Here is a 13,179-nt window from a genome sequence, read left to right on the forward strand (position 1 = left end):
TTGGTTGGGGAATTAAGATACCCCAAGCCATGCCGTATGGCTATAAAGAAAGAAAGAAAAAGGAGTGATAGTTTCCGCAGAGAGGTGTCTTTGCCTGGGAAGTGAAAGTGTCCTTCTTCTTCGTAGGTGCTCACATTGGCGTCGGCATCAGTGGCCAGGAAGGGCTGCAGGCAGTCCTCGCCAGCGACTACTCATTTGCACAGTTCAGATACCTCCAAAGGCTTCTCCTTGTTCATGGAAGGTGGTCCTACGTCCGAATGTGCAAATTCTTATGCTATTTCTTCTATAAGAATTTTGCCTTCACACTCGTGCATTTCTGGTTTGGTTTCTTCTGTGGTTTCTCAGCCCAGGTTAGCAAAAAAAACAAATTTTTTTTCTTTTATAAGATCCCCTGGATTGTGAATGACTGTTCTTCATGGTTCTTTATAATACACAGAGATCATTTTCATATGTCTAATACAAATGACAGTGTGACAATTATGGAATTCATAGTTGACTTGAGCTTTCAACCTAAAAAAAAATTATTTAGCAAATTTTTATTTTTTGCTTATTTCATAATAACTAATGAGTACACCTTTCTGTTTTTTTTGAAATGTTGTATGATAACAGGTAAGCTTGCTGTAGAGTTTTAATTGAGGATTTGAGAAACAATAATAAGAAATGTTGAAGCATATCTATTAGGAAGATGGTCACTCACCCAACACACTAAATGTAAATATTTCAAATCAGGGGAAGAAATTGAAACTCCAAACTTAAGGCTGTTTTGACAGCAATTAATTAGCTAAAAATGATCTAAAGGTTATGTTGATGGCAAGGAAGAAATATTAGAAAATTTGTAAATTAGAATTATTTTTATATGTATTTATAGCCATCTTAAAGGTTACCAAGCCCATATCTTGGATATCAGGAAAGTTTTGACCCTGAGAATCAACTGTGAAATGTAAGACTTACAATATTTAAATATATTTCTGAATTAAAAATGGCATCACTATTTTAGACAACAACAAAATAGAAAGGTTGTTCTTGAGAATGATATGGTAACTGTAACTATTATTGGAGATTTCTTCAATTCTTCTTTCCTTTTGGTTTTAGTTACTGGTTTCAATGGTATATATGGAGCTATTTTTTTTTTTCAGTTATTTCAGAAAAATTGAGTATGAATTAAATTTTGGCATTTATGTTAAATGTGCTCAGGGAAATTAGTGAATCCTTGTGGTAATGAAAATAGGTATTGTACATTTTTCCCTTTCTCTGAGAAGTTGAAATTTCTTAGACTAAAGCACACTGGTACCTGAATTTTCTCTCTTAATAATAACATTCTCCAAACGAAAAGCAGACTCAATATTTTTGTTGATTTTTTTGGTAATCTCTAGACAGTTCAAATAAAACAAAGTCTTGATTTTTCAGTTCAGTTCAGTTGCTCAGTCGTGTCCAACTCTTTGTGACCCCCATGGACTGCAGCACTCCAGGCTTCCCTATCCTTCACCAACTCCCGGAGCTTGCTCAAACTCATGTCCATCAAGTCGATGATACCATCCAACCATCTCATTCTCTGTCATCCCCTTCTCCTCCTGCGTTCAATCTTTCCCAGCATCAGGGTCTTTTCCACTGAGTCAGTTCTCCACATCAGGTGGTCAGAGTATTGGAGTTTCAGCTTCAGCATCAGTCCTTCCAATGAATATTCAGGACTGATTTCTTTTAGAATTGACTGGTTTGATCTCCTTGCAGCCCAAGGGACTCTCAAGAGTCTTCTCCAACCCCACAGTTCAGAAGCATCCATTCTTAGGCGCTCAGCTTTCTTTATAGTCCAGCTCTCACATCCATACATGACTACTGGAAAAACCATAGCTTTGACTAGATGGACCTTTGTTGGCAAAGTAATGTCTCTGCGTTTTAATATGCTAGACTGCATATTGGTCATAGCTTTTCTTCCAAGGAGCAAGCGTCTTTTAATTTCTTGGCTGCAGTCACCATCTTCAGTGATTTTGGAGCCACCCCACAATAAAGTGTGTCACCATTTCCATTGTTTTCCCATCTATTTGCCATGAAGTGATGGGGCCAGATGCCATGATCTTAGTTTTCTGAATACTGAGTTTGAAGCCAACTTTTTCACTCTCCTCTTTCACTTTTAACAAGAGGCTCTGTAGTTCCTCTTTGCTTTCTGCCATAAGGGTGGTGTCATCTGCATATCTGAAGTTATTGATATTTCTCCTGGCAGTCTTGATTCCAGCTTGTGCTTCATCCAGCCTGGCATTTCGCAAGATGTACTCTCCATATAAGTTAAATAAGCAGGGTGACAATATACAGTCTTGATGTACTCCTTTCCCAATTTAGAACCAGTCTGTTGTTCTATGTCCGGTTCTAACTATTACTTCTTGACCTGCATACAGATTTCTCAAGAGACAGGTGGTCTAGTACTCCCATCTCTTGAAGAACTTTCCATAGTTTGTTGTGGTCCACACAGTCAAAGGCTTTGGCATAGTCAGTAAAGAAGTAGATGTTTTTTCTGGAATTCTCTTTTTTGATGATCTAAGGGATATTGGCAATTTGATCTCTGGTTCCTCTGCCTTTTATAAAACCAGCTTGAACATCTGGAAGTTCACAGTTCATGTACTATTGAAGCCTGGCGTGGAGAATTTTGAGCATTACTTTACTAGCATGTGAGATGAGTTTAATTGCGGGGTAGCTTGAGCATTCTTTGGCATTGCCTTTCTTTGGGATTGGAATGAAAACTGACCTTTTCCAGTCCTGTGGCCACTGCTGAGTTTTCCAAAATGCTGGCATATTGAGTACAGCACTTTCACAGCATCATCTGTTAGGATTTGAAATAGTGCACCTGGAATTCCATCACCTCCAGAAGCTCAAAGGCAGGTAAAGTGGTCTGGTATTCCCATCTCTTTAAGAATTTTCCAGTTTATTGTGATCTTGATTTTACCTTCTCAGAAATAAAAGTTTTCTTATCACTCCCCCCAAAAAGGCACCAGGGTGGGGATATTTACCTGCTTATAATTCCACCCTAAGTCCAACAAAGACAAGTGTAAGTGTGGCCTGTGCTCTCCTGGACTGTTGGCTTTTCCTCCCCTTGAGAATGAAACAAGGCTATTTGCCAAATGGTGTTTTGAGATTTCCAGTTTTCATACTGCAAATGTTTGGGGGTTTTGAAAGATCATAAGACACTGAAGAGATGTCAACTCTTACTTAGACCTCTTTGGACTCAGAGGAGTAGTTAATGATTTGAATGTGCAGACACACCAAGCTTGGATAGGCAAGTTTACCGCCAGTTGTCTCTGTTTAAACTGTGAAATTGAAATGAATGTTCAATGACTTGTAATCTCTACATTTGTGTGATTTTCTGCTCTGCTTTCAGGATCTGATAAAACTGGTCAGAGTCGGATGTTAAAGAACTAGATTTTTAATCTTCTCAACAGTATTTTCAGTTTGAAAGAGAACAGCAAGGGGGAAAATCGATTGCACTAAACACATGAGTACCTGATGTAAACTCAGCTATGAGGCACATCACCCATTTATGATTAGGTTTCATAAATGGTTGATTTAATTGAGCATGTTTCTTTTCTGTGTTCCTGTGTTCTCCTTTTTATTACTTGTTATTAATGGGTGGGCCAAAAAGTTCGTTAGGGATTTCCCATAAGATCTTACAGAAAAACCCAAATGAACTTTTTGGCCAACCCTATATTATTTTTTTTCTGGAACTCTCTTGCTTTTTCGATGATCCAGCGGATATTGGCAATTTGATCTCTGGTTCCTCTGCCTTTCCTAAAACCAGCTTGAACATCTGGAAGTTCTCAGTTCACGTATTGCTGAAGCCTGGCTTGGAGAATTTTGAGCATTACTTTACTAGCGTGTGAGATGAGTGCAATTGTACGGTAGTCTGAGCATTCTTTGGGGTTGCCTTTCTTAGGGATTGGAATGAAAACTGACCTTTTCCAGTCCTGTGGCCACTGCTGAGTTTTCCAAATTTGCTGGCATATTGAGTGCAGCACTTTCACAGCATCATCTTTCAGAATTTGAAATAGCTCAACTAGAATTCCATCACCTCCACTAGCTTTGTTCGTAGTGATGCTTTCTAAGGCCCACTTGACTTCACATTCCAGGATGTCTGGCTCTAGGTGAGTGATCACACCATTGTGATTATCTGGGTCGTGAAGATATTTTTTGTACAGTTCTTCTGTGTATTCTTGCCACCTCTTCTTAATATCTTCTGCTTCTGTTAGGCCCATGCCATTTCTGTCCTTTATTGAGCCCATTTTTGCATGAAATGTTCCCTTGGTATCTCTAATTTTCTTGAAGAGATCTCTAGTCTTTCCCATTCTGTTGTTTTCCTCTATTTCTTTGCATTGATTGCTGAGGAAGGCTTTCTTATCTCTCCTTGGAAGGAAAGTTATGACCAACCTAGATAGCATATTAAAAAGCAGAGACATTACTTTGCCAACAAAGGTCCGTCTGGTCAAGGCTATGGTTTTTCCAACATCACGTATGGATGTGAGAGCTGGACTGTGAAGAAAGCTGAGTGCCGAAAAATTGATGCTTTTGAACTGTGATGTTGGAGAAGACTCCTGAGAGTCCGTTGGCCTGCAAGGAGATCCAACCAGTCCATCCTGAAGGAGATCAGTCCTGGGTGTTCATTGGAAGGACTGATGCTGAAGCTGAAACTCCAATACTTTGGTCACCTGGTGGGAAGAGTTGACTCATTGGAAAAGACCCTTATGCTGGGATGTTGGGGGCAGGAGGAGAAGGGGATGACAGAGGATGAGATGGCTGGATGGCATCACTGACTCGATGGACATGAGTTTGAGTAAACTTCGGGAGTTGGTGATGGACAGGGAGGCCTGGCGGCTGCAATTCATGGGGTGGCAAAGAGTCGGACATGACTGAGCGACTGAACTGAACTGAACTGATATTATTTTTTACACTGAAAACTAGTTAATTGCATGGTCTTCTTTTAAATCCATTGTCAGTCTGGACTGGCCCTCTGTATTCTTTCTGACGGTGGTGAGTTGAGCTGGACCAGTGGTTCTCAAGTTTTAAGTTTTAATGGGAATTAACCTGGAGGGCTTCTAAAGCACAGCTTCCCGTCAAGTTTTTGATTCAGTAGGTAGGAGGCAGAGCCCAGGAAATTTTAGTTCTAGCAGTTGCCTGTAGATGCTGATGCTGCCGGTGGGGGACCATACTTTGAGAACCAGGGGGCTAGCCAATACAGAAGAAAATCTGAAGGTATGCTTTTTGAACCCAGAGCCCAGAGTGAAATCCAATCTACTGACACTGTTTTGTCCATTCTAGACTCTTCTTTTCTGAGGCAGAGGGGCCACTTAAGCCAACATCTTATCACCCCTCCCAATAGAATTGTTCCGGGGGGGCTTAGAATCTCCTTATACACCTTGCCAAAACCTTGGCCCCTGAGGCCTATACATGCACTAAGACAAGGTCAGGAGAAAGAGGGGCATTTGTTTCAGGAGAAAGGATTGCTTTTCCCAATTCACTCAGTCTATTATGATTTTATCTAGCGTAACTCTGAGCTCCTCCAGGAAAGAAAGGACATCTGAGTTGTGCACACATGACTATTTTATTTATGTATTTTACTTATTTACTTTTATTTGGATGCATTGAGTCTTGGTTGTGGCATGAGGGATCTTTGTTGTGGCACATGGGCTTAGTCACCCCATGGCATGTGGGGTCTTAGTTCCCTGACCAGGTATTGAGCCTCGGTCTTCTGCATGGGAAGGTGGATTCTTAACCACTGGACCACCAGGGAAGTCCCTCAGCCTACACTCTTGAGTGACATCTGGCACATAGAAGGTGTATAGTCATTTCAGTTTTATAGGATGTCTCTAGAGTCCTTTCTTATGTTGCCTGAGGCAGATCCATTAAGGAGAGTCCTTCCAACTTGCCTCCAGTCACTCCTGCAGGTGCCACTTACTGTACCTGCACCAAGGGCCATTTGTACAGGCTTCACATCTGGTCTATATAAATAAGTACAGCCTGACCAACACTGTGGTGTCAGTGTCTTAAGACCTTAGTGTGGTTACGGCATTGATTCCAGAAAGTAGAATGATGTTTTTTCAGTTGTGTTACTATGATATGATGGTTAATTGGGCCACAGGTAATATTTCTTAATTATTTATATATATATTTAGCTTCATTCTAAAAAAGACATAGAGTGGATTTTCCCTGGTTTATTTTGCTTTGCATGGATTTTGGCTGATTTAAATAAGGCAGGGAACATCCTCTTTAAGCAGAGGAGTTACCACATGAGGCCAGTTGGGCTACTGAGTAGAAATCTTGGATTGCTATATTGGATTGCTATTAGGGCCATTTGCCCTAATTTTTATGATGATTTGATTAAATTGAGACTTATATTTACACTTACTGGAAAAGGATACTTCAGTCTTACCACTGAAGGCTTTCATCAAGTCAGTGAATATTTACTATGTGTCAGACTGTGATGCTTGCAGGAACTGGTATCTTAGGTACAGAAAGGGATGTCTGAGAGGTGTCTTCTTGATGGACTTGGCAAACTGATCTCACAAATTTTATTAGCTATCCACACTGTGGAGAATTTAAGGTTCCAGTTCCAGGATTTTTACAAAAGTAGATAGGCTTGTCAGCAGAGTGGCAAGTAGTAATTTGTTATTATCTGTTGGAGAGGAAAAGGCAGCAGGTCAGTGACAGTACCCTTGTAGTGACATCAGTGCTTTGATGTCATCTTCTAGGTGGAGTCATGATATTGTTGATACCAACAAGTAAGGATAAAAGCAAATTGTAATTATAGCTAACACTTAAATATCACTTACTACATGCCAGGCATTGTTTAAATGTTTTACCTGTATTTGTTCAATTCTTATAATAATCATATGAAGTAGGTCTTTTAATTATAGTCTATGTCAGCTTTTTAAAAATAACTTTAAAATATTTTTAATTGTGCTAAGACACATAAACATGAAATTTACTGCCCTAACCATTTTAAATGTACCATTCAGTATATTAAAAGTACATTCACATTGTTATGCAACAGACCTTCAGAACTTTTTCATCTTATAAAACTGAAACAAACTCTATATTCTATTGAACAGCAACTCCCTATTTCCTTCTCTCTCCAGCTCATGAAAATCACCATTTTTGCTTTCTATTTCTTTGAGTTTGACTGGATAATTTCAAATGACCTATGTTCTAGGAGAGTTTACTGACTCTTTCTTCCACTTGGTTGATGCTCTCTATTGACATCTTCAGTCATTGTATCCTTCAGCTGTAGGATTTTTGTTTTGATGATTTCCATTTCTTTGTTGAACTTCTCATTTTGTTTATGTATTGTTTTCTTAATTTTCGTTTCCTGTGGGTTCTTACAGTTCACTGAAATTCTTTCAGAGGATTATTCTGAATTCCTTGTCAGACAGTTCATAGATCTCCTTCAGCTTGGAGTACTAGATGGGTCAGCTGGCAGCATCTATGTGCCCACAGATGGGGAGTGCTGTCAGAGTCTCTAGTTAGGTGAAGTCCCTGCCTGTGCTCTGAGGTCAGGAGGCTGTGCTGGCTGGGCTCTGTGATTGCTCATGGTAGATGACATCTCAGGCTGTTTCCTTACCAGATGATGCTACTGGCTGGATTCTGTGTAGAGCCACCTGCAGGGCTATAAGTTTGGAGGGACCTCAGGCTGTGCTCTGTGATTAGGTGGGACCAAAGGGTGTGCCCCAAAGCTGGGCTGAGTCCCTGTCTGGGTTCCCTCATCAGGTGGAACCCAGAGGTGATTTGCTCCATGGTTGAGTAGATGCACTAGCTGAGCTCCCTTAGTGGGCTGGGTTATAGTCAGTGTTTAGCAGTTGGGAAGTTCTATATGTTGGGCTCTGCTTCAGGGTGGAGCTATAGACTGGGTTCCTTGACTGGGTAGTATCACAGGCTGGGCTATGAGGCTGCCCAGGGTCACTGTTCTGACTCCCTGGTTGTATGGGGACAGAAGCTATACCTAAGATTTGGGCAGGCCTTCTGATCTGGGGGTCTGTATAAACAGGGCTGTAGGATGGAGGGCTCCATGGGTTCACTGCCCAGGCTTCCTGGTTCAGTGGGACTGGGGGCTATATTCAGCAGTTAAGTGGGGTTATAAGTTTTCTCTTCTGCCGGGGTGAGGCTACAGAACAGGCTACACAGCAAATATAACTTGTTGACTGGGTATCCATATCAGGCAGAACTGCCTGGACCAAACAAGATTTCCTGGCCAGAAGGGTTTACTGGCTCAGCTCTGCAAATGGGCAGAGCCCCTGGCTGGCATCTCTGCTTCAGTGCTGCTGAGTGCTGATTGCTATAAGCCCTGTCTCCCTTACGTCTCTATCTGGTCCACTTTGGGCTCTCTTTCTCCCACTGGAGAAACCATAGGCCCAGAGGGGCCCTTTTGGTGCAGTACCATGCCAGCCTGGGGGAGAGGTGACGGTCAGAGTGTAGTTGTTCCTCTTTCCCTTCTAATGTGATCCTTCTTGGTCTCTGTGATCTAGTGGGGCACTCACTCCCAGTCCTGGGGTTTCATAGTGCTCTCTTGGCTGTGGACAGTTGCTGGGTGGTTTTTTTGTGAGGGGAACTGAAGCTGGGGATGACCTAAGCTGCCATTGTGATCACATCACTCCTGAGTCTCTCTTTTCTAGAGAGCATTTGTGTGTCATGCACTGATTCCCTGAGGACACTACCTACCTGAGATCTTTCTGTTTTAGGATTTTTTTTAATTTAGATTGCAAACTCTGCTGAATACCATCTGAGATTCAGGTTTTCAGGAGAAATTTTTTTTTTTTTTGGTCTCTCCATTTAGCTGGTGCCAAGGCTGATACAGGCAAATTTCCTTACAGTCCCTTTCTGCGTGAAGATTTATTTCCTCTGTACTCTCACACTAGGATTCAATCCTTTGCTGCCTTAGCTTTATGAGAATGTTAGATCTCCACTTTGATTTAATCTTTGCATTGATAATGCTGTCTCTTATGATAAATAGTCTTAGAGTCAATGCGATTTGGTGTTATTACCCAAATTCACTTGGCATAGAACCCTGTTTTTTCCAAGCAATATGCATAAAGTCCTATAGAACAGGTACCATATAGAACCCATCTTTGGGAAATTCTGGAATAGATGTCTCTGTGGTGACAGTTTCAGAACTATTTATCATAGTTTCAATGTTTTTAAGTGGTAAGATGTACAAAGCACAAAATGATGCTAAGAATATTTTTCTTAGAAGAATAGGCTATTTATGGTCCTCTCTTTCAAAAACTTCTATTTTATTAATTCGCTCTAGTCTAGGGATAAAATAACCCTGTCTTACATGGGACAGGGGGTTACATCTAAACTTTTACAAACTCATTTTCACTATCCTCAAAGTTTTTTCCTTATTATAAAAACAAATATGTGTGAATGTATATCAATTATCTGAGAACATACATTTTGTACTTTCTCCTCAAAAAAAACCATCACATTTTTAAGAAATCCCTCTTGTTTTACATTCTTCAAAAATGTTATTTTTCTTAATGGCACTCTGAAATGTACATATATTACAAATTGTTTACTCTCATTTCATAAACATTTAAATTTTTGTCATTTTACATTGAATAATTCATCCCTTGCGCACAGCCATGAGTCACACGGCATTGTCAAGTTGCTAGTAAAAATGCTTGTTTACTGACTTGGGAAGAGGGAGATAAAATGATGAATAGGTCAAGTCCCTACCCACCACGTACTCATTTTCCCATTGGGAAATAGACACATGCACAAATACGTCTCATAGAAGTACTGAATTTGAAGTTAATAGGAGAGCAAGAGAAAGGGAGAAATCTATGAGGATCTGGTGTGACTTTGGGGGCTCAATTAAATCTCAAGTGAGAATATGAATATTTTCAAAATTGAGTGGAAGTCTGGAGGCCTAAAAGTCTGGCTACCTCAGGGATGCAGGGGCTGGTTTGTATAAAGTTATAAGTGTGTGTGTGCTCAGTCACATCTGACTCTTGGCAACCCCGTGGACTGTAACCCACCAGGCTCCTCTGTTCATGGAATTTTCCAGGCAAGAATACTGGAGTGGGTTGCCACCTCCTCCTCCAGGGGATCTTCCCGACCCAGGGATCAAACCTGCATCTCTTGCATCTCCTGCATTGGCAGCTGGATTCTCTATCTTTGTGCCATCTGGAAGCAAAGGTATAACATAATTGATTGAAAGGAGGAAAATCCTCCTGTCACGCCTGAATACTTTTCAACTGACCTGCTGTTAGTGAAATTTAAAATCTCTTTTTAATTTCTAAAATTCCACTTAAAATCAACTAAATCAGAAATAACTTTAAAAAACTGCATGGTATTACTTACTGTATAAAGCAAGAAGCATATTCTAGAACAGATGTTGTACTTCCATAAAGATGAAAGCACTGGTGTTCCCCCATCCTACCCTGGGCTTCCCAGGTGGCGCAGTGGCAAAGAGTCTGCCTGCCAGTGTGTGAGACACAGGAGATGCAGGTTCGATCCCTGGGACAGGAAGATCCCTTGGAGAAGGAAATGGCAATCCACTCCAGTATTCTTGCCTGGAGAATCCCATGTACAGAGGGGCCTGGTGGACTCTAGTCTGAAGGTCATGGACTGAGCGACTAAGCACACATGCACACTCCATGCCAGCCACATGTGAGTGGGCTGATGTGTTAGTATTACTAAGAACTGGCTGTGAGGGCAACTTGAATATGGAATTGGGATTGGTTGGGTTCATGGTCTCTTTTCCATTCCCTGTTTTTCACTAGAAACTCCTGATTAACAACAGGTTTAACTGAAAAAATTCTTTGGCTTTTTTTCTTAGCCCTGTTTTTCTAAGGACAATATGCTGTAAATGAGGCAAGTGAAAAGAAAACAACATTTTTGGGAGAGATACTAGTCTGCATAGAATGAGAATTTTTGAATAGGGGACATTTTTTCAGTGACACTTTTTCGCCCACTGAACTCACTGAGCTGGCCTGGGCCTCCAAAGCCACATGTTGGGTGACAGGCTTTCTTAGCCCTTAGAGTCCACTAGAAAGCTGCTTACTTCCAATCTGTTAATGAAAGTTGGCCACCTGAAGTCTTCCCACCTCTGCCATCCTTCTCTTAAATTGCTTCAGTGGAATTAAAAGCTCCACAGTGAAATGGAGCCAGTAGTAATAAAACCTCCAGGGCCCTGCAGATGCAGTAACATGAGGCCCATCCTTGGCAGGCCTGATCTGCAGTCACCTCTTTAGTCCCCACAAGATTGAGACTCACTGACATCCTCTACCACAGAACCTATAGTCTCTGAATGCTCATTCATTTCAAAAGAGGAAACTGGAGTCAGCCAGTTTGAGGCTAAGTGCTCTGTTTGCCTCCAGCGATAAGAGAATGATCCAGAGGGATGCAGTTCCTGCCCTCAGGGAACTTAACAGCCTGGGAACGGTTTCATTTTCATAAACATGAAACTGATGTCGAGTAACTCTGTAGTCACCTTTCTCTTATTTTTCCACCAAGGATTTTTTAAAATTAAATTTGTCATGGATGGGACGTATCTTGGGGTCAACCCTGTCCAATCTCAACATGATTCATAAACACCTAAATATTTCTTTCCTGCCTCTCTGAACAGACTACTTTGAAATAATCCACTCTGCAGCTGAAAACATCTGACCAAACATTAACAGATGTGTTTCCATAGACATGTTGACTTTTAAGACACCAGTTTAATTACTTAATGGAATGACATGTGCTGTTTCTTTACTACCTTGGCCTGTCCCTCGGTGCTTGGTGAATTTTATCTAGGCTCTTATTCTCTGATGAGAGCTCCAGTAGATTCCTGGTAGGTGGGTTGGGGCAGATGTGTGAGCCCATTCAGCTGTGACGTGCAAGGTTCCCAGGGGCCAATGGGTGGGACCGCTCACTGCTTGTGAGATGGTGGCACTTAGGTCACTGCGATGGATGATGGTGTGCTGCAGGCTGGTTGTGCTTGGTTTGTGGACTTTCCTTTGCTTAACCTCAGCGGCTCGCCTCTGTTGTAACTGTTTCTGGACACATGGGGAAAGAATATGCTGGGCAGGGACCAGACTCTTTTTGTTCACTTTGCTGGGTGAACCTTTCCTGAGGGAAGCAGCTGGGACACAGAACAAAATGTGTGTACCTTGTTGAAACCTAGAATCTTTGCTCTGGCAGGGAATGTTACTGATACTGAGTCTAGTTCCTCATTTTATAGAGGAGGAATCCAAGTTCCCCAAGAGCTGAGGATCAGCAGTAGACAAGGCTGAGACCAGAACTCACCATGCCTCCTGACTTTTTCTTCAGTGCTCATTCTGCTCTGCTTGATGAGTGGCCACTGGAATTGTTACAGACTTGAGAGAATGGCTGGTGGTGGCAATTTAGTTGCTAAGTTGTGTTTGGCTCTTGCAACCCCACAGACTGTAACCTGCTAGGCTCCTCTGTCCATGGGACTTTCCAGACAAGAATACTGGAGTGGGTTGCCATTTCCTGCTCTAGGGACCTTCGAGAGAATGGCTATATCTTCAAGAAAAAACTGTCTTCTCCTAACCCCTAATCAGGCAAATGTTTGCTTTATTTGGAATCTAAAGGAAGGAGAAACATCCGGAAACACTCAGTATACTATGACTATGGGGAGAAATTGAGCTCTCTTATTGAGAGAGCGAGACCTTGTACTGTAGGGAGTGTCTCCCACAACTCAGATCCTTAGAAAGGCCAGGCCTGCCTCTAGGCAAACTGCCTCCTGGAATCATCTGGAAGCTGAAGGCCACCTTCTGCCAACAAACTGCCACTAAAAAGACAATTTAAATATAATCTCAAATATAATCTCTCCTGATGAGATTTCCAACCCGATTTCTGGAGCAGGGGGATTTGGAGAAAGATCAGATAAATCTTTAAACTGAACCATGGATCGTTTCTAAGGACATACCTTATTCTAATCTGTTACCAAAGCCTGCATGGTTTTCATGGACTCCACTGTGGGCTCATGTATACTATTTATCTGCGTAACTTATTTTTAAAGTACCTTATGCCCTCAAGACTTTTAATAAAGATACTGTCCCCAACCAGAGATAAGCCCCCCACCCACCTCAAAAAAACAAAAAAACCACCTACAGGAAAAAAAAAGAAAAAACAACAACCCATTGGTTGAAGCCCTGTTTAGGAAATTCACATTTGAAACCATGCAACTACTGG

At 41.5% G+C, this 13,179-nt stretch overlaps 1 protein-coding gene across 6 annotated transcripts in view; it reads left to right on the plus strand.

Moving 5' to 3' along the window:
• Positions 1–13,179, plus strand: part of ATP8B4 (ATPase phospholipid transporting 8B4 (putative)) — a 299,006-nt gene that overhangs the window by 251,696 nt on the left and 34,131 nt on the right. For all 6 annotated transcript variants that reach the window (XM_070469294.1, XM_070469295.1, XM_070469293.1 and 3 more), the window contains one exon: positions 127–350. In XM_070469294.1, the coding sequence (XP_070325395.1) occupies positions 127–350 (224 nt within the window). The remainder of the gene's footprint in view (positions 1–126; positions 351–13,179) is intronic.

The sequence above is a fragment of the Odocoileus virginianus genome, chromosome 6 (genome assembly GCF_023699985.2).
Source record: "Odocoileus virginianus isolate 20LAN1187 ecotype Illinois chromosome 6, Ovbor_1.2, whole genome shotgun sequence".
NCBI lineage: Eukaryota > Metazoa > Chordata > Mammalia > Artiodactyla > Cervidae > Odocoileus > Odocoileus virginianus.